This window comes from Chroicocephalus ridibundus, chromosome Z (assembly GCF_963924245.1).
Source record: "Chroicocephalus ridibundus chromosome Z, bChrRid1.1, whole genome shotgun sequence".
NCBI classification, from domain to species: domain Eukaryota; kingdom Metazoa; phylum Chordata; class Aves; order Charadriiformes; family Laridae; genus Chroicocephalus; species Chroicocephalus ridibundus.
In genome coordinates, this window is record NC_086316.1 from 46,546,136 (window position 1) to 46,573,910 (window position 27,775).

Consider the following 27,775-nt stretch of genomic DNA (forward strand, 5'->3'; position numbering starts at 1 on the left):
TAGCTTCTCTAGAGTAAACACGTGAAAATGACATTTTCTAAGCAGACTATTAAAATAATGTTTCTTTTTAAAAGTATTTCTTACATTTTTTGTCTTTCATCACAATAAAGAGAAGGTGAAAGAAGAAGGATTTTTAGAAAAAGGTGTGCTCGCAAAATTTATTTTTTTTTATGTTTCTCAGACATAACCTGATATGTAGTTCATGATACACAGCAATTGCTAACTGCATAGGAAATTATTTTCTTCTGAAATAATATAATTTTTGATTATTGGTGCACACAGTATTTTTAAGCTCTAGCAGGAGCAGGCAGATAATATAAAGCCTGATTCATCTCAAATACAAGATATTTTTTGCATTAAATACTATCCAACTTCTGGAGCCACGCTTTACTGAATTGCTGCTCTTTTTATCTGTGTCTGTATCAACAGAATATTTCAAGAGTGTACCATATTAAATATTTAACACCAATTTATTGCTTGTGCAACTTCAGGTTTAGTTAATTTACTTCAGAGATGAATTTGGTTCTTAAGCTATATTGATTCTTTAAGTTAACAAACAAAAATACACTTAGAGGCCAATAAGAACAATAACAGACATACATTATTTTATGCCTGTTTAAGCAATGAAGGAGAACAGGAAATCAATAAAAAGGGCTTCTTGTATTCATAGGAGTATCTGATGGCTATAGTGAGACAAGAATAATTTAAAAGACTATATATATGGGGTTTTGCAGTGAAAAATAAGGAGCTCATAAATCTTATTCTTTGGCTGTGATTACATTGCTATTCTTTCCAAAAATAGAATAATTCATAATGTGTTAAATTTGTATTCAAGACAATTCCATCACTTTCCCATCAATGGCACTTTTTTAAAGTCAGCACTGGTTGTTTTTCTGTAACCTGTGTGCTGGCTCAAACATGAGTTAATTCAGGGAAGCCCTGTATGTCCGTGTTCCACAGGCTGAAGAAAATGCAGCCTTGTTAGGAGTGGGAAATTCTCCCCCTTCTGGGTCTGCAGACAGGAAAGTTTCTCTCCCAGCTACAAGTTCTGGAACCTGTAGAGGCATAGAAATAATCTGCCTCTAATATCACCTCTTTTTTCTACATGGGGTATGACCTGTGGCTCCATTAGGATGTCTGCCTTTAGTCCTATTTCTTTCCCATGTGGCAGCAACTCAAGGCAGAGAGAAATGTCACTAAAAATGCTTATGGTCATTGCGCATGTTCTGCCACCTCCACTAAGAGGCAAATATGAAAAGTGGCATTCACAAAAACTGCAACAAGTCCATCACGTCATCCCAAAGAGCAAAACCACATATATGTACAGAAAGAAATGAAAGAAAAAGATGAAGAAGAAGAAAATGAAGAAGAAATTGTGAATAAAGGCAGATAGAATGCGGATGCAAAAATCCTCCATATGAATGGCATATTACAGACCTAGCACATCTTGTATATCCTTGAATCAGTGCTCACATGTTGAGAGGTATGTGTCAATGTATGGACAGATTTCTCCCTGGGAAGTGTTGGGAGAAATATAAGAACCTAATGCAGAACATCTTGGGGAGTCAGTAAAGGACAGAGAGGAGAGAAAAGAATTAATTTCCACAGCCTGTGGCTACTGCTAAGAAATGCGGGAAGGAAAGAAGCATGCATGGAAATATATCTCTACATGTGGCTGTAGTCTGTCAAGATGACTGTATGATGACTGTTACTACTGCTGCTGCTGCTGCTGCTGCTACTACTACTGATACTACCAGTACTATACAAATAGCCGATTTAGAAAGAAAAGGCCAGCAAATAGATCAAAAGTTAATGAATTTTTCCCTGCTTGAAGTCCTGTCTCAGAAAAAAAGTATGGCAATTCTTTTATTAATTAGAGAGAATATGTTAAAAGAACAGCTGTGCCCTGGCCTCAGCTGTGCACCATCAACCCTGGGGATCCAGTGTTCATGAAGGATGAATAATTCCTCAGAGAGATAATTCTTTCCATTCTACCATTTTTTGTGGCCTTTGCTTCATATTTTTATTTGACCTCATCTCAGTCCCAAAAAAGAAAGAGAAACAGGGGAGTTTTACAGGAAGTCCCAAGATGTTGTGTTTTTTTTTAATGCATCAGTTCACAGAGTTGCAGTTATCTAGTAAGACCAAGCTTCTCCCCCTCTCTCTCTCAAGCTAGACTCGATGTTTTCATTATTTCTAAGATACCAATTAAACAGAGACATGGTACGTCTAACTTTAAAATAGTTTTTATAAGTTTCTAAGGATTCTTTCTACACTACTAAAGACAGGCTCCTCACAATTTACTTTTTAAGCTGTTTTCGAGTCATAGACCATTACTTCTATCTCAATTTGTTAAGAAGCATGGGAGAAGAAGGTGGTTTTATTTAGACTTTGTGTGAACATATGTGACAGAATCGAACTAACCACATGGAGAGAAGGCCCTGAGCAGATGGCTTCAATTAATCATTAATCCTCACAGAGACTGATGAGAGTGGGAGGAGTCCGGGGCTTTTACAAACCCACTTCCCTCCCCTTCCCCTCTTCATTTTACAGGGAAAAGAGAAAATTGATGTTTAAGAAGGATATGCTGTTATGGGAATGCTGGGGGTGGGGGATGAGCAGTGAGCTGATTTAGGACGGACCAGGAAACTTGTTTTTCTAAGAATGCTATGAACTTGTAGGAATGAGAGGTCTTGTGAGGAAATAGATGGAGAGTTGTTGGCTCTGAATCCTCATACCCAAATTTTAAGGACTGTTGCACTACCGCAGTCCTTTTTTCTCTATTTTGTGTTGTGGTCTGGTCCTTCTGATCCATGAGTCAATAGCCTGGTGACATCTGGTGTTAATGGTGGGATGTCCCGGGGTGAGGAGGAGGGAGAGAGGGACAATGACAGGGAAGGATGTGAGACAACAGGACTTGTTCATGAGTCTGAAGGAAAGATACACATCCATACTCTTCCTCAAGGGACAAAAGTGGGTGGGAAAAGCAGGGCATATTATGACAACCCCATATTCCATTATTAGTAATGGAGTAGTTTTTCCCTGTTTTCTTACAGGCATGTGGAGTTCCTGAGGCTGGAACTGTTTCACAGCGCCTTTACTTCAGCAATAAACATCTATGCTACTCGATACCTAGAAGCCTTTTCCCTAAGAACCATAAAAAGCCATCATGTTATTGTACCCTTGGTCCCATTATTTGCTTGGTTGGTATGTCAGAGGAGATTATAACTTGCCAGAGGACAAACTTTAAGCTCATGAAACTATTCTCTTGAGACAGAAGTATAAAAATCACTCCATACCCTCCTTAGACAGCCTTACAGAAATGTTTAATCTAACGCTGAAATGCATGCTGTGAAAATTCATTAACAGTACAGGATCAGACTAAGACGAATGGCTGCTATTTTAGTTTGCCTATAGGGAAGTAAGTGCCCTAGGCACCAATGGGCTTTTCGCCATTTGAATGTGCTATGGTTGACAAATGCAAGGCCCACTGTGTATTATAAGAGAAACCTGGGAAGATAAGGCCAAACCACTAGAGGGAGTGGCTAGTTATATTTTGCAGATGAGATCATCTGGCAGAAATGAGAGAACTAGCACAGAGAAATCTAGAGAGGCCTAGTAAGGAAAAGGAAAGGCTATTCAAGAACAAAACAAAACAAAACAAAAGTTTTGCGTAAGGCAAAAACGTACCACACAGTTACTATTGTTTCTGTTTCAGGAAATTTGACTTGTCTGATTGAATGTTAAAGTCCTTCTGCAATGCTGAAGAAGGTTAGTCCAGAGACATACGACAGAGCTGTGCACGAAAGGCAACGTGTGCATATGTGCCTGTGCAAAATAGGCAACCAATGTAAAAACGTCGTGAAAATTGCAAAAGGTCTTAAAGGAAATCTCAGCAGCGTGTGAGGATCCAAGCTATCTCAGAGAATAAAGATATTGCAGAAACGTTCTGGAGAAGTCCAATATATTTGCAAACACTGTTTTTATAGAGAACTGGACACAGACCAATGTCTGTGGAACTTTCTAGTAACAGGACTTTAAGGGACTTGGGGAGCTGCTGCTAAACTAAAACCCCACGTTTATCACTGAAGACACCTAGATTGTGTTGACTGCAGCAGTATTATGAAGGAACTTCCCCCTGTTGCAATAAAATAATTGAATATTTTCAGTTCAGATCAGAACTGATCTGAGAACATAATTTTGAACTGATACTAGAGGAATGGATTCCTGTAGACAGAGAGAATATACGACCTCAGTATAAACACCTTTTATGCACATCAAAGACTCAAAAATGTAACTTGTCTAACTAGACCTAGGAGGGAAATCACACTCATGACTGTCAGGTTTATATAGAGTCCGTGTGTAGGGCAGTCCCGACTTTGAAATGATACCCATTAATGATAACGGCCTCAGCATTTGCAGATATCTTAAAAAAGACAGGAAATCTGCAGATGAGATACCCAGAGAAATTACTAAAGGAAACTATGATCAGAGCGTTGTCGGAAGGGAAAATTATACACTATCAGAAATAAACTAAAGGTAAAAGTTCTTAATTTTATGATTGTTGACAATTCCTGTGCGTCCCCCGCTTTTCCTGGTACTACAGTTACAAAATACACTTCGCGGCATCTCTTCTCTGTGGCTTGCGTTCTTCCTTGTCATTCCTACCATCTCTATCCGTCTCTACTGTGATTCCTGTCAGTTGGTCTTCTGACTTTCAGCTTTCTCCATTTTCAAACATCTGCTGTAAATGGATGTGTTTTTCCCTGTTCCTGTTGTTTCTCCTATTGGCTCTGCTGTTTAACTGAAAATACTATTTTAACATGAATGTGTGCCAAGAATACATTGCAAAGCTAAAAAAGATCTTCCAAGTAAAAGGGGGGATTCTCAGGGAAATGCCGTGTACCTCCAGTAAACTAATTAATTTTTTCAACTGTTATGTTCTACAATGGAAATGCATGAGGCAGTTACAAAAATGGTTTTATTTACTTAAAAACTGTAATGAGATCTTTGGATCCATTATAGATGTAGAATGAATCTGTAAGCAGTTAATAACGTAGTAACTCATAAGGAAGCTAACAGAGGATTTGACATATCAGTTTGTACTTTGAAGCCATTAAGATGGCTTCACAGATATAGTTATACTCTTTTTCTTTAAGGAAACATTACTGAGCATGTGCACTTATTAAGTCTCAAATCTTAAGAGTCTACAATGCTTCCTTGTAGTTCAGAGAATTTGAAAATACATTCTCCTATAGCACACTCTCAAGCCTGATGACAGAAATTAGTGGAGTGGGAAGTACCAATGGCAATAGAGACAGAGTGGTCTGGATCACTTATGAAGGTGAACCTATTTAAGTGGCATGTTTCTAATATAATTTTATATGAAATCATACATAAAATTATGCATGTAGGACTGAGACTGCAAGCCATAAAATGAAAGTGTCCAGAAACACACTAATGTTGAAAAGGACTTAAGATGTAAGGCAGACAGTTACCTATAACTTCAAGAAGATGCTCTATGAAGCCATGTAATATTAATTGATAGTTAAGCAGTGGGATAGCAAGAAAAGCGGGTTAACACACTTTTTTAAATGACAGCAATGATCCCATTCCTGGAACGATATATGCAAGTGCCTAATATTGATGTTTCAAAAAGGATGCTCTTGGAAAATGAGCAGTGAGCCCTTGCTGCTTGTTTTCTGAACCAACTGATAGAAACACAATTTACAGTGATTCTTAACAAGCTCAAAGAATTTATTTTATCTAAGAAACAGTAAAATATGACTTAATTTCAGCATGCAAGTTAACTCAATGCAGATGGTATTTTTGAAGCGGGAACATTTCTTTAATCTAATAGAGAATGGCCTAATAAACTATAAGTACAGAGCAAGATAAACGTGCAGCTACAAGGTGTAAGATTTTTAACAGTAAATAATTAAGACAATGGTCTTACAGATGTGACTCCTTTACAAATCCAATCTTTTATCTAATATATGTATGCCTTACTGAAAAACCTAATACACTTTAATTAGAAATTCTAGGCTTGTGATTGCAGGTTACCAGTTGTACTGACTGTTGGTCAAAGAAAATGATCACACAATCCTCTGCCATATCCGTGAAAGGAATCAACCAAAGGAGTAAAGATGCTGATGCTGGCTTCTGTGAGACTAAAGCAGCTCTGTGTCAGGAACTCCACGGAAGCCCCAGTAGGAAGTACAATCTAGGACAAATAAACTTTTTATGCCATTTACCTGCCTTCAAATACTTTGGGAGGGAGTTTCAGTGTCTGCAGTTAAGTATTGCTTTAAATATAAGCATATCCTGAACAACTCCACTCTAAATACACACAGAAACATTAACTATTATGAATAAAACTCAATTAAATATGCAAAGCAATAATGTCAAAAGGGAACTGACAAGAAACATTCACATGAGGTGAAGTTTTGAATTTTTTTCCTCTTTGACCTTTACGTTTAGGAGTGTGTGACAAAAATATTTGAAGAGAATTTTTTTTTATTATTTCTGGAGCAAAATGAACATCTTGGTGCAGAGATATGGACTGTTTTAAAACAGAAAAATATGGGTTTATGTGGATGCTTTTCTATTTGTATGAAAGATAAAGATCTTTCAAGGAAAAAAGGTTTCTAAGAAAAGCAAGAGGAAAGTTCGTTTTGTTATTATAACCTTGGCGCTGTATAAAATAAATAAGGCGTTTGTATTGATTCAGCTGAAGATCCATTTCAGACTCTTGTTACAGACACCCTGGTCAATTCCTGTATGGATCTAGGGCTTGACTTAAAACAATCCACAAAATCAACTAAAAAGTAATCACAATGAAACAGGCTTATTTCAACACAAAGTGGGGCCTGTTAGCAGCCCTAGAACTTGTTGGTTTGGAGGATGCTGAAAAAATCAACAAAACTTTTAAGTATGTACTTAAGTTTAGGAATATGCTTAAATCTATCCTTGATCTGCAAAGCGTTCAGATGGATGCCTAATTCCAGTGAGATGCATGAGACCTAATCACATGGCTGTGTACTTCGTTGCGCAGTATCTCATTAACAGCACCATTGCAAGTAGCCACTTTATTATTAAAGAATTCTCCTTTTTTCTTACAAACAGCCAAAAGAGCTTTTCTTTTTTTTTTTTGAACCTACCATCCTTTAACTTACGGATGCCAGGATTTAACATGGATACAAAGGACAAAACAAGAATCTTGGTGAGAACTTTTCAGTTCACAATAAATGTTTTGTTCGATTGCTTTGTATTTTTCTCCATGCCTCTCCCACAAAACCAATACATGAATCAAATGAACAACTTGATACAGCATGACTATAGTAACAGGGTTGCTCCAGAAAGGAGAAATGGATGAAACCTGCTCAGTACGGTCATTGCACGTTTTACTTTTAATTTGAACTTTCCTATTTGAATCAATTTCCTATTAGCACCCCTATTCACAACTGCCTAGAAGACAAATGGTGATGACTTAGAATTATCTTTCTCTAAACACATATACAGACATGTAAATTGTTCCTGTCCTTCCCCATACAACGTAACTGCATCGAGATCTCTGCTGCTTAGTGCCTGCCTGGAGGCAACATGGGTCATAACCTCTGTTTCATTCACAGTCACACTCACACGTACAACTTCTACCTGTTAAGCAGCAAAAAGAGATGAATGGCTCAGCCTTAGGTTTATTTTTGCTATCAGATTGTGGGATAAATCTTGTGTGTGAGTCTTTCAAATGTTGAGACAATCTAAGACTTTTTCTTAGTAACAAACCAAGCTTACAAAGTGGTTTTGGCCACCCTTGTAGATTCATTCATTGAGAGTATCTAGAGAATTAGTCCTTAGAACATTTCAGCAGTAATAGTTTACACAATGTATAACATGGTCTCAGACTATCAGCATGTTTGAAGTTCCAAACAAGATCAAAGCTACTTCACACAGTGTGGTCAATACTTGAAACTTTTGTATACTGGAGACGAAGCAGCAGCCAGACGTAGTGAAAGCAGACCGCGTGCCCAATGTGAGCGGGCTTAAAAGGCAGGAACCTTTCAGATTTTGGTTCTCTCTCACTGGTCAGTATCATTCAACTTTCCTGCTACGCAAAAAATCGGTCAACGTTGTGGACTGTTTGGGCAATCACTTTTAAAGGACAGACATAAAATAGAATGACGTTTTCACTTTCACAATACTTTTATCCTCTTATGTAGTAGTTCATCGCCAATTTGGAGTGCGAGCAGATGGAAATTGCCATAGACAATGTTTTAAAAAGGAAAACCATATGAAGGTAGAAAATATCCCTAATAAATCAAACCGAAGAGAACTGAATTGAACGTCAAGATCCTCAAGAAATCTGAACCAATCTAACTTCTCAGTGTTGTCAGAAAAGTTAATCCTGCTTCCTCTTCTTTCCTTTTTTGTTTTTTGTCTCTGCTGTTCAGGTAGTCATAAGAGATGATGCATGGGATGGGGACAGGATTGAGAAGGTGGGGACAAAGATACTGTAGGTTGTAGGATGTGACACACATAGCCTTGAGCTTGTCTTTGATGTCTTGGGAAACTTCATCATAAGAGGGCTCTGAGGAAGTCTTGAGATACAAATTCAGTGGACTACAGGAACTCAGGGATTTTTTCCAGAATCATGTTTTCTGTAAGCAGGCAAACTCCTTACCAAGATGTAAGGGCTACACTTTTGAAGTAGGCTGTATTAATTCCTCTATCCACATTTCAATTCATGTAGATGGGGACTTAGTTAATCAAGGATATATGGATTTCAGTGTTTCAGCAGCTGGAATCACATAAAGTCTATTCAAACACTGCATCTGAAAGCTTGCACTTAACAAACTTTTCTCAACAGCCTACTCTGCAGCCAGACCAGGAGACTTATGAGGAAAAAAACCAATCAGATTCAACCTTCTGTTGAATCAGGAGGTTCAACATTAAACCTGGATGTGGAAGAGCACACAGAAGTTGAGCGAAGGAGAAGTTATTCAACCTCTTTGTAACTTCAGAAACATTTTTTTCTTTGCTTAACTTGTCTTTATTTTTTTTCCAAAATTCTATTTTTCTGGCTCACAAATGTGATCATGTAACCAGAAGCTGATATTCATAAAACCAAAACACGATCTCCCAAGTAGTAGTTTACTGTTTATTAATAAACTGTCTTACCTGAAAGACACAGAAGAGGAAAACACTACTATATACTTTATGTTTAGTCTCTCATGTATATTTATGACTGCTTCTCCTTATGCTTCTGTGCTTATGCTAATTGGGTTTAACATAGCTTTTTACTGTTCTCAAAACTGAAAATAACTTGTTTTGTTCTGTTAGGAATTCACATAAAAATAGATAAAGACAAGGCAATTTTATGCTTAGATGGCATGCTACTCATGGATTAGTGGACTCTAATGCAATAGAATGGGTAAGACAAAAGTGGTATCAATATTGTAAAAGATTCACACTTGCATGTCTTGGGGCTGTCTGAGGCTCCTCCCTCCTGCACACTGCCTCCCTCTGACCACCATGCGTTTCTGCTGTTTGCTGCAAATGAGTTTATTTTGAAACAGCCAAGTTTTAAGTTTTTGCAGAATTTATAACCTCCACAGCAAAAAAACCAAGCACAGATGTTGCCTGTATTGCTCCACACCTTAGAATTGGCTTATTTTCCAAGAAGCCCTATTGCCTCTCCTTGAGGAGACTTGGGGTCTTGTGCTGACAGGATCTCCTGTATTCAATGACTGAGTTCAGAATGATCACTTAATTTATTTAGGTTAATTTTAAGCAAAACTGTATTTAAAAGTCATGCAGATGTGCAAACACTTGCTGGACGTCTCTCCACAATGGCACTGATAGAGCTTGCTATACTTTTAGTCTCCTCTGCTATCTGTTTCTTTTTTGGCTAGAAGAAAATCCTCTTCACAGGGCTTGAGCAGCAGATGTAACTCACAGCAGAGATTTCATGACATTAGAAGTAGCTACAAGGAATGCCAAGGATGACCTGCTTCTAATGAAGTGGTGTAAAACACACTTTATTGAAGTCTCTACCCTCACTGTGTTTGCTTCTTCTGTTGGTTTGGTTTTGGTGTGGTGGTGGTGTTGGTTTTGGGTTTTGGTTAACTTTTTTTTTTTTTAGACATGGTTGAAAAAGGCGCAAAAATGAAGGTCAAAAAAGGGTCAGTGAGAACTAAGGTCTTCTACATACTTGTGATTTTAGTCACAGCATTTGCTCCTGTGATATGCAGGAAGATATGTTAAAGCATGGACACAGAAATCAGGAAAGCTGGAGTTTTGATGTCCCCATTCTTATGGTATCCGATGTCATATGGCATCTGTCTTCAATAAAGAGGGGCACAATAATATTTAAAGACTGGTACTTGTTAAAGACCTAACATCCTAGAGCTAAACAGTCATTCTCCAATTTCTCCTTTGCAAAGGGCACTACACAGATGAGGCTCTCCTCTGGACGAGTGGCTAGGAAATTGCCTTACGGAAGGACAACACTAATTTGTGCTCCCTGACTGGGAAGCAATATAGCTACTGGCTGTGTCAGAAATTTCTGTAAGTCTTGTAGGTTATGAGTTCATTCTTTAGCAATCAGACCACAAGACAGGCAAGCTTCAGAATCAATTTTTCTGTACTGTGGCTGTGCACTTCTGGTCATTTTGGCATTCCTCATGTTTGTATGGTGTTCTTTATGTGAAAAAAAAAAGCTATAAAATATTAGTTAAGTATAATACTTAGCAATGCCTTTCCTGAAGAATATGCAGTTTTAGTATGCAAACAATAGCCAAAAAATAGATAGTAAGTGACTGAAACAAGCAGTATTTTTTACAATTAATTAAATCACCTCTTCCTTTTTTCAGTAACTCAGTATTGCACAACAAAATAAATTGTTTTGTTATTTGATACTATTTGATTTTAAATAAAAAAATCTGAAAAGTGGGTAGCTAACTAAGCAGTCACTCTCGAACAACTACTCTTAGAAAGTAATGACAGGTAAATTCCTTCTCCTTTGAAAAGAGAAAAAGTGTACTTCCAGATAAGTATGTACCTCTGTACATACATGAATGTTTTTCCTGCTGAAGTGCTATGAGAGAGAAAAACTAAACCACACCAAATCATGCCCCAGTATGGCACACTTTACAGTTGTTTATGTTAGCAACTTTATATCCATTTATATTCCATATAATTTATTGTTAGCTGTTTATTTTGAACTAAAGCCAAAGGCAGATATTTATCATACCTCATTAGAAATTCAGCTAAGATTTTGTGGCACTGTCATTTCCTTACTAACTGCAGAAATTAGTCAGAAAAAGGCAGTTCAGAAAAACACAATATCATACACATATGATATTCCACAAACAACATTACACAGAAAAGTACCTGCAGTTTCTTAATGTTGTTGCCCAATTGTTGTAACTCAGTTGTGGCCCAGAAAATGATCCATTTAAAAAAAAATCTTGAAAGATAAAATAAAAGTGGATACTATCCCTCTAAAGATAAAATCACTGTAGTGAATAGGCAGAGGAATGCGTGCTATCGCTGTGTGATTTATTACCAAATCTTTGACAGTCAGGAAAATCTCTCCCAAAGCAAGTATGGAAATGATTTCAGTATCGCTGCTTCTTGGTTCAGTGAAAACACAGGCACAACCCCTGAACAGTGCTGGCTTCCATTTTGTGTTTCCTGGGCACTTCCAAGGCTGCTAATCTGGAAGCCAGAACTGAATGTCCCAGAGGAACAGATCAAGCAGCCTATCTGGTCATTCTGACTTTAAACTATTTGTTAATCTTGCTAAAATGGTTGCACTAATAATCTCTTCTCAGTAGATAAGGACAAATCCACTTCTACAGGTTTTTGATTACTTAAAGTACGCTGTTGCCTTCCAACAGGAAATGAATTTAGGTCAAACTGTGTATTACCTGACCTCATGTTACTAGTTCTACCTTGTCCACAGAGAACAAGAGGTGTGTTTTCACATACTGATTGGCAAGGTAGTGTTTTGACAGTCAGTTTGATTCTTTCTAGCAGCACTTCCACTGAAGTTAAGTCATAGATTGTTGTCTTAACTTTCTAAAACACCAAAAGCTCGATTTTCTCATGCAATAAAAAAACACACACAAATACGGAAAGTGCATGCAACAACCAAACCAAGTTACAAAATAAGCAACTCATTTACAAGCATGCCATGCCACCTCAGAAAGAACAATGATTTGGCTTCCACTGTGCAGAGGGAAAGAGAAAACAATCCTTGGGAGGGCAATAAAAAGAGAGTGAGGTTTTTCCTTAGCTGCCCATGGCTGGCATAGGTGGGTTGGAAACAGCTTTTTAGGAGGTTGTAAAGGAGGGGGACATGAATTTATTTGCTGTGGTGTTGGCATATGGCAGGTAAAATTCAGTCCTCAACTCTGTCTCCCCTGCACCCAGTACACTGCCTCCTTCCACAGCCCCTCTCACCTTAGCTGACCTCATTAAGGGCCAGGGCAGAGACATAAAATCCTTTTCTCTGCTCAGCCGCTCACACTTGGAGTTGGAAGAGGGGCACAAAATAAGCCAACTCCCCACAGATCTCATCAGCGGCATAAGGGAGGCAACTGGCCTGTCTAACTCTTCACCTCCACCTTATTTCATGGCTACAGGACCTTTGGAGACTCATATTACTCACTGCTGATAAAGGCTTATTAGCCCCATTCTGGCTGCTGTCCAGAGTCAACTATACCATGTCAGAGCAGGAGTGTCTGTCCCTCCCTGTGAATGCCAGTATAGCTCACCTGGGAGCTCACAAATATAACTGGAAAGCACTATGCAGCATACTGGAGGAGTTTTCTGAAGAAACAAAGTAAGCTGGGACCCTCCACTGAAGCTCAAAGCAATGCTGACTTCACAGTCCTCACTGAAAGTGGAAAGTAAGCAATTTTTTCCTGGGTTTTGGTTTCAGCGTCAGAGCTCAAGGCAGCCAGCCCGAGCTGCAACTAATTCAGATCTCATCAGTCTGCATGGATTGCTCTCAGTTGCAGTATAAATTATATTTCATCTCTCTATACCAGAAATCTAACAGTGTAAAATAAAAGGATGACTGATAAATATTGAGTTAAGCTTCTCAGCAAGTCTTTTATCTTCAACAGCTTTCTAAAAATCTCCGTAACATCACACTACATTTATAATTGTGCAACAATATTATATAGCTGTCTCGTCCAAGTAATTCACCCAGTATTATTCACCAAGTAATTTGGAAATGTTGGTTTCCACTTCGGTTCAATCACCTGGTTTTATCGTGACCTGCTGGCACTGCTATAATCCCCTTCCACCTTGACTCTCCTGAAACACTTTCATTTGTGCATCTGCTTGTCCTTTCAGTCCAGTTTTGGAAACTGTGAATGCTCTTCCAAAAGCCCCCAGAGCTAAGTCATAATATAAGCAGTTGGAGAAATAGCACAGCCAGAGGTAGGTTGTATCTTTTCTTAAGTTTACAGATTGCAACTAGAGTATCTTTTCAAAAGTTTTGCACGAAAATTTGACTTTTTCAGCAACTGAAGTGCATTATATTTACCTAATATGTTTTTCTTATTTTTAAAAAGACTATGTAAATTTTAGTGTCCTATAGTACTTTTCCATTATATTGCTACATCCCAGAGAAAACATCTCAGACAATGCAGCTTTACAAAAGCCCTTCTTTTGGGTTCCAAACAGAAGACTGTGAAGTTGTCTGCTTTTATCACTCCTCCAAATGTATATTGTCTTCCACCTACTCTGCCAAAGCACAGTTTATGTCTAGAAAGAAGGAATAACAAGGAATAAATCTGAAGAGAAGATAAGAAAGGTTGAGAAAAGTAAAGAGATTCTGAAAAAGGAAAATAGTTTTCAAGAGAGGAAGTACTTCATTTGTAGAGATCAATAGCAAAAACAGACCTTAAAATTATTTAAGAGAGGTGCGCTGACATCACTGTGGACCAAAGATACATGTAAAACAAAATGAAAGTTTTACTTCAATGAGGCTTTGAATTATACTTTATGTTGGTGTGGGATGTGTTTAGCAATGACAATTAAAAACACAGCATGTTTTTTGGCCAAGATATGTAGTAGGTGGTGTCCTTCTTCCTCCATTCCAAGAAGCTTATGAATGTGACGGTCTCACCCATTTTCTACCTGAGAAGCTGACAGGCAAGTTCCCATGTTCCACTTTTTTATGTGATTTGCAACTTTAGTGATATTGTCAGCTATTTTCAGATAAGTTTCAATGCTACAAAAATTTTCTGGATGATCCCCAATATGCATTCTAGAGACCCTGTCTACCTTCTTCTCTGAGTATAACACTATTTTTAAAGTTATATTATTTGGTTTTGTGGGTGGCTCAGTTATTTTATGCTGTAGTGTCTCAGAGGACTACCATCTCGCCCAGTGATTTACTGCAATGGAAGCTCTGGCTTTCCCCTCTTTCTCTCTGAGAGTGCCATACCTTCTCCAGCTACAAGGAGATCCTACGATATACACCTCTCGATACACATGTCCTCTTCCTCTGATGAAGGGGCATCCAGTGAGGAGAAAACACTTGGCTTATACAGTTTACACTTGGTTTACACTTGGTTTACTTTATTACATTTATTCTTAGGTGCTCTAACAGAACAGTGCCCCTCCCTCCAGCCTCACATCTCAAAACATCATACTCCTCCTCCAGTAAATTCTCAGTCCCACAGAAATATCCTATTATATGTTCAACTCCTGCCCAGCAGTAACTATGCCATGAAGAGTGGGAAGAACCTGGTAGGAAGTGGGAGCTTCTCCAAATTAGAGAATCCTGTCAGCACTAGCAATTATTATTAACAATAGATGCGATGATACCAGCACTGGAGAGGACTGTCCTTGATCGGTGTTTGAAAAAGACTTGTGCCTGTCTTAACTGACTGCAAAGACATAGTCAGTGTCTTTGTAGTCTAACAATGAATGGTTTGTTAAAAAATAAACAATGGCTAAATTAATTTCTTGCAGGGACTTCTATTTAAAAAAAAGTATGCAGTGGAGCCCAGCATCACAGCAGAGCTAGCTTACAGCTGCAGAAAGCTGTGCTAGTGTGCCAGTGTGATTCCAGTTTCAGCTGACCACTATGAAGCTCTTCTGAAGTGGGGAGCAAAAAGAAATGGTCAGCAATGAGAGTCCTGTGATTGAAGTCTATTAAAGTCAAAGTTAGTTATATTAACCACATCTTTGCATATATATATATTTTTTTAATATTTACTTTCTCTAGTTTTTGTGACCATTTTTCCATACAGGCAAGATGAGGAAACTCATTAAAAAAACTGGCAGCTACAGTGAAACTGGCTAGGCACAAAGTCCCCTTAGTCATTCCAAAGACACTGTTTGTTGTTATTACAAGTAAAACAGTTTCAGATAGCAGTAGGGCTTCAGGGTTGACTTCGACCTCTTTCAGTTATGCAAACTGATTGTATATAGTTCATCCAGTTATTGACAAACAGGTTATTTTGTCAACATCAATGAAAGAGAAGAAATGTATTAGGTATATCCTGATGACACATAGATAGCTGAGCTCTGGGGATGGCATATGGGACTTAGTTCTCTCCTGACTCAAAATTTGGAAAGGGGTGTTAACTAGGGACCTTCTTTCTCTTTGATTTTATTTCTTTGATATCAGTTTATTCTGAGCAAGCTGGACCCAATTCTGTAGGTCTGTTTCAAAAAAGAGTTGAACAGGTCAAGTTTCACATGCTACTTAATCTATAAAAATATTTTATTTTACTCTTGAGCACAGATGCCTCAAGATTCAGAGGTCATGATAAAGCAGCTGGTTTATTTCCAACTTTCCTTGCTTTGATGGAGGGAAGTCAGAAGAAAATCGCCCTTTCCTTGTTATTAGAAAGCATGAGAAGCTGTAATTTCTCAATAGATGATCTCCTGGTAATGAAAAGTACAAGTATACTTGTTCAGATGATGAGTGGCTCTGGAAGCTCTGCCTGCTTTGTCTTCCATAGAACCAAAAGGTGCTAAATAACTATATTCCTCATGTCTCTGCTCTTTTTAGGAATGCGTTTAGAGCAAATGGCAAAAAATAGAGTAATTAAAGAAGGACCTTTTAATTTGTTCACAGAATAGTTCTTGATTGATACTTTTAAACTTTGTAATGGCCCAAAAGAGAACGATGGACTGAATCCCCCTTTTAACTTCTTGCTGTGGATATCACACAAACAAAAATGTATTATTTCTAGTCCAGACAATTAAAATTGCAAGGGATGGTAGTTGCTCAGAAAAAGCTGGGGGAGGAAAAATATCAACCAGATATTGCTTGGCAAAGTCTTTGAATAAAAGGACTTGTGTCACAAATCTGAACTACATTTACAGTCCTGTTAGAGATTATGCCAGTTCAACGGCCAAAGGTATATCAATCTTAACCCACAATGAAGTTACTTATTAATCCAAACGCAAACGTGTACTTGATAATACTTTATTACCTTCTCAATAACACATCTGCAGCCAGCAACCTAAAAACTTCTTTCTGACGTAGCAATGACTGAAACCATTAACCAACCTCAAATTCCTTTTTTGCCTCCAACTTATAAAAGTAAATAAGATTAACAAAAGTAGCTATGGTTACAGTCACAAATGCAGTCATATGAGGATATGTGGTAATGACCCAAGTCAGTCCTGAAGTCAACCCATTCACGTATTTTTAGCTATTCTCTCTGCTGAAATAGTGAACTTGCTAATACTTTAATGATCACTCTCAACAAAATATCATCAAATCACTACCACTGAAGATACTGCAAATACACAGAGTTATTCAACAGAGGTAAATGCCATCAGGCAGGAACAGCCCCTGCCTAGAGGGTCTGCAAGTGAGGAGTTTCTTCCACAGATACAGAAATGACAATATTCTGAAAGTTGTACAAGACAAACAGTAAAATCCATTTGCTGCCCTTAGGTGTTTTCTGTATTAGACTGGCAATTGTGGGAGAGCTGTGAAGGAGTGTGGCTAGGCAACACAACTGATTTATAAATAGGAGACTGCTACCTTCCTGAACAAAATTAGAGGTGACTGCTATAAGCATCTATTATCAGTTAAAAAACATCCCTCTAATCTAGTTCCACCAAAAAACTACGGTGGTATTAAACAACTTGTATACAAATCTAGGAGCCCAAAGGAAAAAAATCACATAAACTACCCTACATGTTATATAGTGGGCTTTTTGCATTATTCTCTTGAAATTTGGCCCCCCTCTTTTTAGTCTAACACAGTGCTGGAAGTCTGTAGCAATACCAGCAGACTACCTAAAGATAAATCACTGTTATTTTCTAGTTTCAATTAAAAATGCTGAAATAAAACTTTTAAAAAATGAGAGCTGACAGGACACAGTATTATGATCTACTGCTATTTATTGGAATCTGTCTGTCACCTTATGCACGTATTTATAGGATAGGCAGAATGAATAAACACACATAATAGAGGAGACAGACAAGTATACACATTTCAGTAAACTGGGAAAAAGACCTGCCGTGATCTCATGACCCAAAACAATACAGCTTTCACAAACAACTAAAAAGAACCACATTTTGGATAAAAGACATTTTCAAAGTGGACAATGAACTGCTAAAAAAACCCATAGTACTGTGATAAAACAAAAATGAAATAGATTTCTACTGTACAAGGAGAGTTACTGCCTGAAAGGCATAGATCTCTTAATAGCTCAGAAAGAGTAATATGGAACAATTTTTCCATTGGAAAAAGAAGAGTCAGTAGTAGAGTTCTTTAATAAAAATAAGAGGAATTTTGGAAGTAAAGTTATTACATAGCCTCTCATTAAAACACATGAATTCAAGAAACTGAATAGCAAAGTTATTAGACTTTCTGACTTACAAAATGCTCATATGATGTATCTGTGAAGACAAGTACTTCTGACTCAGTTTACTAACAGCAACTGTTTACTGTTAGTTACAAATTACTTATGACATTTTTTGTTTCTAATGTATGCAACAATGAATTACAAGCCAGAACAAAATGAATAAAAACATAAAAATATTTTTAAAGCTGAAAAGGTGGTATCTACTTACAGGGAAATGATCTTACATATTGTTGCCAGAAAGGCATATTCTCCTCCCTATCCGAAGCAATTCAATCAAGTCATAAAACCTTCTGAGTGTCATACTTAAGTCAGCAACATATGTGACGTACAACATGTGAAAATGAGAAACAACATGAGAAAGCAACACGAGAAAGCAACATGTGGGGATTTAGAACTACATCAACAGGACAGCAGAGAAAGAGAACAAGCCTGCTAAATACAACTTTTAATTGTACTGGTGGATAAGAAGCTCAACATGAGCCCACAAAATGCACTTGCAGCCCAGAAGGTACCCTGGGCTGCATCAAAAGAAGTGTGGCCAGCAGATTGAGGGAGATGATTCTGCCCCTCTGCTCCACTCTGTTGAGACCCCACCTGAGTCGTTCGTCCAGCTCTGGAGTCTCAGCACATGGACCTGTCAGAGTAGGTCCAGAGAAGGGCCACAAAAATAAACAGAGGGATGGAACACCTCTCCTATGAAGAAAGGCCGAGAGAGTGGGGGATGTTCAGCCTGGAGAAGAGAATGCTCCAGGGAGACCTTATTGCGTCCTTTAAAAACCTAAAAGGGACTTATAACAAAGGTGGGGACAGAATTTTTAGTAGGTCCTGTAGTAGTAGGAAAAGGGGTAATGGTTTTAAACTAAAAGAGGGTAGATTAAAACTGGATATAAGGAAGAAATTTTTTACAATGAGGGTGGTAAAACACCGGCACAGGTCGCCAAGACAGGTGGTAGATGCCCCATTCATGGAAACATTCAAGGCCAGGTTGAATGGGGCTCTAAACAACATGATCTAATTGAAGATGACCCTGCTTATTACAGGGGGGTTGGACTAGATGACCTTTAAAGGTAATTTCCAATCCAAACCATTCTATGATTCTGTGATTTGCACCTTCTTAGGCAAAATGAAATTTTTTTAAAAACACTGCGAATACAAAAGTTTCACTCCAGGCTTTAACTGTGACTATCAGGCCAAAAAAAAAAAAAATTTTCTTCAGAAAACATGCAACTCATGTCAGACAGGAAAGTGCACAAACAATCCATTTATTTCAACAATGCAATTGTTCATTACTAAAAAGCGTGTAATTATAATGCTGAACAGTCAGCGTTCATGGCTCCTTTCTCCCGTTTCAGGGCACAAGACGTTTATATCACGTTGATGTTGGAGACAGTGAATTAGGCACACTGAAAACAAGTGGTTTCACTGCTCTCACAGATTGTAGCTAAGTTCCTTCCCTTCTCATTGCTGGAAGTTTATCCTCTAATAAGTAATTCCCAAGACATCTTGCAATAGGAAGCATTCATGAATGAATGCATTAATAAATGTTTCCTATTGCAGGACCCACTGGGAATTCTTTATAATACTTGTAAGGAGTTTACAGACCTTCATTAGTTACATAAAAAACCCCAAAATTTGCTTTTTCTGAACATAGTATTCCACCCCTTTTCAAAATACCACAGTCGACAACTAAACGCTAGCATGAAACAGAGCCAATGACCCTGTATGTACTTACCATGTACCACATGCTTGGCCACTTGGGATCATTGAAATAAGTGGATTGGGTACCACCAGGTTTATAATCCCTCTTTATCCTTCTTTTAACCACCTGCTGTTGTATCCACTCCACCTGCCAACCAGGAAAACATATGGAAAGTGTTAGGGTTCCGTGGAGATTATCAAGAAATGTGTGAAATCTTGGGAAGTTTCCCATTACCATAGTCCAAGACATATTTCATGTTAAAGAGTTCATTCTGGCAATGGGAACACACAGCTCACCTTGGCATACTGTTCACTGAGGAATATGTCCAATTTAGTTAGTGTTACAAATCTCTCTTGAACAACTACTTAAATCCCCTGCTAGAAAGACTTCATTGGCTATCATCTTTTAAATGCTATTATTTTATTATGTTTCATTATTAGACTAGTGCTTCTTTCAAATTTATAAAAACAGTTACTGTTACAAAATATAACAGCATATTACAATGAGGAATTAATTAAATTTCTAACAGGGTGGTGGTGGTTTTTTTTGTTTTGGTTTCTTTTTTAGTTTTTATTTAAGTCTGTGCCTGAAAACAAAAACATTCAGAAAAATATTAAAATGTTTTGCTTAACCAATATCTAAATCACCTTCACCACTTGGAGTGAAAAAATAAAATTAAATTGTATTTTTAGCAAAGTGACTCTTTGTCAAGATTCTCTCAGCCAGGCACCCTGAAACTTTATTTTATACTAAGTTCTCCCCAGGAAGAAACAGCTGGGTACGGAGCAACAGGTCAAATTACAACAAAAAAAGAACTTGAAACACGAAAACAAATATAAGGGTTAAAAAGCTAACTCTGAAAGGTATAATCTTGTCTGTCTGACACATCTTCAAAGATTCATGATACATCCAGAAGGGTGACACCAAAAGTGACATCAACCTTAGAGCAGCTAGAACTCTGCAGTTATTTCTGCATTAGCTATTCTAAATGGGAGCTAGTTTCTATAAATGTAAATAACATAAACTATCCACAGAGAAACCCAAGTTATATTTACACACATCTAGCTTCCTGACAGCTCATATTTCTGCTGAATTGTTTCAGGGGATATAACTATAAAAATTCAATTCACCTCTTTTCAAGCAAGACAGCCATTTCCTACCAGCAGCGAACTCTGCACCTTTTATTTGTGCTGTTTATGAATGTCTGTGTATGCACACAAACATAGAAATATATAAAAGAAGTTTACTTTCAGCTCATGTATTTCTTTGTCGCTTGCCAAAGATGGTATTAATGTTTTCCCTTGGAAGGCTAATCTCTCTACTGCGCATCCACAACTCAGCTTCAAGTCCTTAGATAGACATAGGTCCATTGACATTAACAAAAATTGTGCTTGAGATCCATACCATGCCTACTTCTACCACCTTTACCATACCACTCTGGCCTCTAGTTCTTGGTCAGATGAAAATACAGGAAGACATCACTGAATTCAGGATGAGAGGATTGCTAGAACATTCCTTGTAGAGGTTGGCAAGGCTTTGTGGTTTTCTTTATAAAGAATAAATTAACTTTTCCCCTTCCCAAGAATTAACTTTAGGGCCAAGAATATTCTTCTAGAGGAGAAATTCTGTCATTTAAGAACACAGATAATCAGCTAGTGTTAAGTCTTCTAGGAACAAACATAGATCCCTTTCTCCTTCTAGGAGAATTGAGAAATTTGATATGTGCCTTTCTCTCCTGGTTACTGTGCTCCTCTTCCAGCTCAGGCTGAAATCCACCTTGGTGGATGCCCTCTCAAGAAGCCAAGAGCTGACTGCACCCTTCAGATCCTAAAAGATGCAGAGGTGCCTTCAGCAGGAGCCGACGGCTAATCAGTCTTTGGCACCATTTGACGTAACAAAGTCTGGAGGCCTGTAAGATGCACAGAGCATACCTATATCTGGGCAAAGGCCAAAGGAGGGAGAGCCAAAAGACTTATGGCTGCTTTAAAGTGGGATCAACAACCATCTTAACTAAATCTCTCCTCCACGAAAAAGGCTGATTCACAACTGATTTATAATGAACCCTACCTTTTTGTCACTTGCTGCTAATATATGCTTTCTTTTCCAGACCAGAAGCTTGTTTTTCTTCAAAGTTTCTTTCCTTGCAGGTAGCCCAGACCTCCCAACACATCTGAAGCCAACTAAGAGGCATGCTATGTACCATCTGATCTCTGACTCTGCAGCTGCCTGGATTGCCACAGATCATAGACCTCTCTCCTCCTATTACTAGTATTTAGCAATCAATAACAAAAAGGCTTCAACAGGCCTGAATAAGCAACCATGGTTTTCAGGGCTTACCTAGATCCACCTTCTAAGCCTTATTATGAGATTTATGCCTCGGTGCTAGAAACAATTTCACCTGAGTGAGGGGTCTCAGGCTTCTATGCTGCAGGAGTATTTACTGTCATCTTGATGCAACCTTAGCTGCAGGAATTAATCACATGAGTATGCTACCATGTTGAGACAGTTGTTTAAATCAACAAATTTCAACACTGCACAGCCCAAGAGCACACAGAGCACACCATGCCACGCATGGTAACTCATTACGAAAACTCATTTATATCTTGAGTCTGCAGGGAGGAGTTACAAATGCCTGCTACCAATGCATTCTGAGGATATGATAGTGTTGTAAGAGCATCCACAGAGAAAAAAAACAATGAGGCAGACTCAGGACAAAAGGATTAAACCTTCTACCACTGCTACCTCTAATTTAAATGCATGAACATTAATGGAAGAAGGTAGTCACCAACACTTCTATTCCCTAGAGGAGCTGTAAATCAGAGACCCAAGGGACCCAATTTGGCATTAAGGACTCCTGTGCATCAAGGCTCCTGTAAGAATTACCATTGCAACTGTGAGAAGTTTTTGAAAAACACCTTTCTTTTGTACATGGAGCCAGAGGATCGTAAAATATTCCCTGAGCTTGCGCAACACGCAAGTTTAAGCAGAATGTCAGCAACCTAATGCCATTTCTATATGGATAAATGAATGGTATTTTCCTGACAAGACAAATTGTAAAACTCTTTACTATTCACTGTAAAAATATGTTGTCTCCCTTTACTTACTGCCTATTCAGCTGCAAATATCTGCTGACCATTAAAAACACTGAAACATAAAGGCAGCGTAGCTCTTGTGGAGACTGATACGTGCATACATTGATGCCTAAAAAAAACACACACTAATTCCTTTTCTCTGTTTCCTTTATTCCAGACAACATTATCAAGACCATTTATCAGACAGGTATTTAGTCCAAGCAATCATAAACACTGTGTTGCTGCACAGTTCTAGTTTACTGGAACAATAATTTGATACATAAAGAATTTTGTATATATTTGGGTATTCGTGTACATGCCTACCTTTGTACAAGAGCTTGTATCAACTGAGTTAATCTACAAGCCTGCAGTACAGTAGGTGGTTAGATCTTAGTGACATATAGATAAATATTTTTCTGTGTCTTATCTACCACTTTTTAACAAAGAAAGTAAGTGACTGTACTTCAGATTATGTATCTGTTGCAGATTACATGATGGCTGTTGCCCATAATTCCTATTTCCTCAGCTCCTAGCAAAGTTAGGGAAAATATGTGAAAGAGTAATTTTGCAGGCAGCAGCCTGCATGATCAGACCCAAAGCCAGAAAAAGGAACACAATTTCTTGTCTTCCCATAAGACCTAATGACAATTTTATGTATACATAAAATTAATATAAGTAAAATAGCCATTTGATTTCATACAAATACAGAAGGGGGTAAATGGCATGTTTGCCTGATTATGTAAATGGGAAGACAGTGCAAGTAGCTCTCTAATGATGGAATGGAATGGAATGGAATGGAACGGAACGGAACCGAACAGAACAGAATCAAGACTAGAACAGAACAGAACAGAACAGAACAGAACGTTTCAGTTGGAAGGGACATACAACAATCCCCTAGTCCAACTGCCTGACCAATTCAGGGCTGATCAAAAGTTAAAAGCATATTATTAGGGCATTGACCAAATGCTTCGTACAGACTGACAGGCATGGGCCATCAACCAGCTCTCTAGGGAGCCTGTTACAGTGTTTGACCACCCTCTCGGTAAAGAAATGCTTGCTAATGAACAGTATGAACCTCCCCTGGCACAGCTTTGAACCATCCCCACCCAACCTGTCACTGGATCCCAGGATGAAGAGGTCAGCATCTCCCTCTCCACTTCCCCTCCTCATGAAGCTGCAGAGAGCAATGAGGTCTCCCCTCAGCTTCCTTTTCTCCAAACTAGACAGACCTGGTGTAAAAAATTAGGACTTACTTTGAGTACTACAGATATCCATATCAGTGAAAAGGGGAAGTGAAAATTACCATTCCCAGTTAGTGACTGTGCACTGCTACGAGGGAGATGGTGCAGTATGCTAAGACAGAATAGCCTAAAACATAACAATACGCCTGATCACAGTCTTGATTATAGGCTTGTCTGGAAGATTTTTAGCAAATGCCTTTTGTGGAGATCTGCTTACTATTTTTTTTTATTCTGAGGATATACTGACACAGCCATCTAGAAGACAATTTTCTCATCTGAGAAGTCAATGCATAAAATTTGGTTTACAGAAAATATCATTGCTATATAAATAGAACAGCCTACTACACTGAACCATAGGGTTTGGGGTTCTTTAATAAGTGAACAGAAAAACTTGCCAGTTTAAGTTAAATTGTACAATCACTGGTTATATTAATGAACACAAGGTCAAGACTCAGCCGTTATTTTAGTATTCTGACATATATTTCCTTTGAGTATTTTATGGGTATTCATCCACACGTCACTGTCAAATGCCTGGTATATCTTGGATTTCTTTGATTCTGTATGAAAAGAGCCCATTTGTACAAAAATATTTTCTTTTAAAAAGTGCCCACACTTTCTAACCCAAAGGCTTTGAAGGAAAGTCTCCAGAGTAATTGATTATACAGATTCCCATTTCTTGCCAAAAGGAGACTCTATGCAAACAATGAGGTGCATTTTAACATTTCCATAAAGTCACACTGAGGGGGAACAGTGCGCATTTTCCCATTGACTTCAGCTTTGAAAGTTCCATTTCCTGAATGTCTAGAAATCAAAGCCAAGCCAGATTGGAGACCAAACTATTTTACAAAAAAATCACCATTTCCAGTTTCCTCACTTCAGCACTCACAGGGTAGTTCTGTGCACGATGCAGCTCTTCTTCAGAGACCTGCATGGAATGCTGCTATGGCTAATTCAAGCATACTGCTCTTCTCTCTTTAAGTGCTAAAAGTTATAGTGAAATGTTATTTTTGTGTGAAACAAAACTACTTTCTACTGTTTTCACTCTCACCGATTCAATAGAATTCTTAGGAAAGGAGTCCCGTGTAAGTATGCTGCAGTAAGACCTTCTCCAGTGTAATAAACTGTGGGAAAAAAAAGTTTTAGAAATGGAAAAAAAATTAACACGCTGAAAAAAATAATCCACCAATTTATCAAACTTGCGTGATTTTTAACATACAAACACTAGACACTCTTGTGAAAGAGTACTTTTTCAAATTCATCGTGAGAGAGTCTGCTTGAATAAATATTTCCAAATTTATTAAAATTGAATTCAAATTGATTAAAAATGTGTCAAGTCCAGTATGTGAAAATGCCATTACTATAAAGCAGAAGTTACAGGCAAGCTGAAGGTGTAATCCTTTCCATTTTGAGGAAAACATGAATGGGATAAAAAATCAGCCTAACTCTGAAGTAGGTTAGACATTTCATACCAGAATCTATGATTTTTATGTTGCAGAATTAAATATGAAGGTGTGGGTCTTCAGTCTGTGAAAAAGAGTTGCTGAAGGTGCACTCCCAAATGCAATTGTGGCTTTATCCCTTGCACTACCACCATTCACCTCAATCTGTCCTATGCCTGTAAGAAGAAATTAGAAATTCCTGCTCAGATAACAAGAAAGCAGGTGCTGAAGGAACACTACAGATTAAAAAGACAGAGAAAACTCAGACAGGGGATGTGGAAAGTATTGCCAAGCAAGCAGTGAATCTGTGTGGAGCCAGGACGGATCAGAAAAAGGGATAAAACTCATCATGTGGAAAGCTGGCACTGGGCAGCACTGCAGCACTTACACTTGGAGTTTGTCTACAGAAGAATTGATCTGAGCAAACATCCTCTCTCCCTACGCAGACAGTCTCATGCTGCATCTGGCACACTTCATTCTTCACTTGCCTAAAGACCCTCAACGCTCACATACAACTGAGTTCTGGTAGACCCAGCTGGTAAAGGACAGGAGTGAGGCTGGGACTCTCAGAGACAGAACATGAGACTGTGCTTGGCACAGAATAGGCCGTAAGAGAAAAATTGTTCTTACAGTTCCTACTCTAGAGATAAGGAATGCCATCCAGAGTGACCTTGATGGGCTAGACAGGTGGTCCCATGTGACCCGCATGAAGATGAACAAGGCCACTTGTAAGGTCCTGCACCTGGGTTGGGGCAATCCCAAACATGGATACAGGCTGGGCAATGAGTGGACTGAGAGAAGTCCTGTGGATAAGGACTCAGAATCATAGAAACATTGAATCATTTAGGTTGGAAAAGACCTTTAAGATCATCGAATCCAACTGTTAACCTAACACTGCCAAGTCCACCACTAAACCATGACCCTATAATCTTTTAAATACCTCCAGGGATGGTGTCTCAGCCACTTCCCTGAGCAGCCTGTTCCAATGCTTGACAACACTTTTAGTGAAGAAATTTGTCCTAATATCCAGTCTAAACTTCTCCTGGCACAACTTGAGGCCATTTTCTCTCATCCTATCACCCCCTTTGCTACAACCTCCTTTCAGGTAGTTGTAGAGAACAATAAGGTCTCCCCTCAGCCTCCTTTTTTCCAGGCTAAACAACCCCAGCTCCCTCAGCTGATCCTAAGAGGACTTGTTCTCTAGATCATTCATCAGCTTCCTTACCCTTCTTCGGAGGTACACCAGCACCTCAATGTCTTTCTTGGAGTGAGGGGCACAAAACTGAACAGAGTACTTGAGGTGGGGCCTCACCAGTGCCGAGTACAGGGGGCTGATCACTTCCCTAGTCCTACTCACCACACTGTTCCTGATACAGGCCAGGATGCTATCGGTCTTCTTGGCCACCTGGGCACACTGCTGGCTCATATTCAGCTGGCAGTCGACCAACAACCCCAAGTCCTTTTTCCGCCAGTCAGCTTTCCAGCCTTTCTTCCCCAAGCCTGTAGCACTGCATGGGGTTGTTGTGACTGGCGCTTCTCCTTGTTGAACCTCATACCACTGGCCTCGGCCCATCCATCCAGTTTGTCCAGGTCCCTCTGTAGAGCCTTCCTACCCTCAAGTAGATCAACACTCACACTTGTTTTCATCAGTAAACTTACTGAGGGTGCAGTTGATCCCCTTGTCCAGATCATTGATAAAGATATGAAAGAGAACCAGCCCCAATACCGAGCCCTGGGGAACACCAGTTGTGACTGGCTGCTAACTGGATTTAACTTCATTCACCACCTCTCTTTGGGCCTGGCCACCTAGGTAGTTTTTTACACAGTGAGGAGTATGTCCATCCAAGCCATGAGCAGCCAGTTTCGCAGGAGTATGATTTGGGAAATGGTGTTGAAGGCTTTACTAAAGTCCAGGTAAATGAACATCCAGAGCCTTTCCCCCACCCACTAAGCCGGTCACCTTGTCATAGAAGGACATCAGGTTTGTCAAGCTGGACCTGCCTTTCATGAACCCATGCTGACTGGGCCTGATCACCTGGTTGTCCTGCATGTGCCACATAATGGCACTTGGGATGATCAGCTCCATAACCTTCTGCAGCACCGAGATCAGGCTGACAGGCCTATAGTTCTCTGGATCATCCTTTGGGCTCTTCTTGTGGATGGATGTCACATTTGCTAACCTCCAGTCAATGGGGACCTCCCTGGTTAGCCAGGACTGCTGATAAATGATGGAAAGTGGCTTGGTGAGCACTTCTGCCAGCTCCCTCAGTACTCTTGGGTGGATTCCATCTGGCCCCATAGACTTTTATGTGTCTAAGTGGTGTAGCAGGTCTGTCACCATTTCCCCTTGGATTATGGTGGTTTCATTCTACTCCCAGCCCCTGTCTACTAGCCCAGGGCGCTGGGTACTGAGGCAACAAATGGTCTTGCTGTTAAAGGCGGAAGTTGTGGATGACCTCTCCCTGGA

At 38.9% G+C, this 27,775-nt stretch overlaps 1 protein-coding gene across 2 annotated transcripts in view; it reads right to left on the bottom strand.

The window, feature by feature from the left end:
- Nucleotides 1-27,775, bottom strand: part of PCSK5 (proprotein convertase subtilisin/kexin type 5) — a 253,679-nt gene that overhangs the window by 180,486 nt on the left and 45,418 nt on the right. For both annotated transcript variants that reach the window (XM_063320402.1, XM_063320403.1), the window contains exon 3: nt 19,591-19,704. In XM_063320402.1, coding sequence (XP_063176472.1) covers nt 19,591-19,704 — 114 coding nt within the window. The remainder of the gene's footprint in view (nt 1-19,590; nt 19,705-27,775) is intronic.